Source organism: Frankliniella occidentalis, unplaced genomic scaffold, assembly GCF_000697945.3.
Source record: "Frankliniella occidentalis isolate FOCC.00 unplaced genomic scaffold, Focc_3.1 Scaffold272, whole genome shotgun sequence".
NCBI lineage: Eukaryota > Metazoa > Arthropoda > Insecta > Thysanoptera > Thripidae > Frankliniella > Frankliniella occidentalis.
The window spans coordinates 94,337-95,431 of NW_026267398.1; the positions used below are offsets into that span (position 1 = coordinate 94,337).

A 1,095-nucleotide genomic window follows, 5' to 3' on the forward strand; every position below is an offset into this window, starting at 1 on the left:
CCTCCACCAGCCGCAGGCATGGCTGCACGGCCAGCAGGGCCTCCACCTGCTGCAGGATGGGCTGCACGGCTAGCAGGGCCTCCACCAGCCGCAGGGCTTGCTCCACGGCCGCCAGGACCTGCAGTAGAGCAAGGTAGTTTCACAAAAAATATTATACTCGACTAGCGTACATCTGTATATATTTCTTTTATGCGTTTTACGTCCCGTGCTATTTCATTTTGGAAAAAAAAATTGTTGTACAGGTAGGGCAGGCGATATGGTAGGTCGAGGTCGTCTGCAGCTACCCCACTACCGGCCACCACCACTTTTTCCTGCAGCGGATCGTTTCGACGGACGGGGGCGGGGACGGCTCTTCAGAGTTGGGCTGCAAATGGGTGAGATACGAGACTGAATCGTCACATGAATTTAGTCACTAGCTATATTCAATTGAGCCCACGCCCAACGCACGCTCATGCAAGCGTGCGGGCCACGCTTGCGGGAGCGCGCGCGCTCCTCGCGCTGCGGTGCGGACAGGGGCGCGGGGGCAGGTGCGCTGCATGTGCACTGCATGAAGGTGTTCAGGGGGACCAACTCTCCTCCCCGCCACCCTCGTCACAGCCCGAGGAGCGCGCGTGAGCGTGAGCTTAATTGAATACCGCTTCTGTATTGTTTGCAACAGGGTATTTCAATGGAGCGCTGCCCGGAAGTAAGAAGAACAAAAACGGATACAGAGAGGGGTGGTGGGGACGGGTGGGGAGGCTCCCCTCCACTCGCCGCTCCTCCGCGCGCCCGCCCCCACCTGTATCCGGTTTTGTTCTTCTTACTTCCGGGCAGCGCTCCATTGAAATACCCTATTAAAGTCAAATCGACGTCGCATCGACTTATCGTGTTGCCTTTTTCAGATCATCCTGAAGATGACCTTCCTTTCGGGCGAGGACGAGGTCGTGGACCTGAGCCCCAGCCTGAACCACAAGCGGAGCCCCTACCCGAGCCCTGGCCTGAGCCACAGCCTGGGCCCCAGCCTCCTCTTGGACAAGGTAGTTACTACACCCCGCCATCTATTTTAAAAGTTTTTGCAGCGACACTAGACAGAGTGGAGGCAAAGTCTATGAGGTA

At 57.2% G+C, this 1,095-nt stretch overlaps 1 protein-coding gene across 1 annotated transcript in view; it reads left to right on the forward strand.

The window, feature by feature from the left end:
- Nucleotides 1–893: 893 nt before the first annotated feature.
- The window catches only part of LOC113214155 (uncharacterized), a 16,434-nt gene continuing 16,232 nt past the window's right edge, over nucleotides 894–1,095 (forward strand). The window contains exon 1 of the mRNA XM_052273449.1: nucleotides 894–1,016. Coding sequence (XP_052129409.1) covers nucleotides 894–1,016 — 123 coding nt within the window. The remainder of the gene's footprint in view (nucleotides 1,017–1,095) is intronic.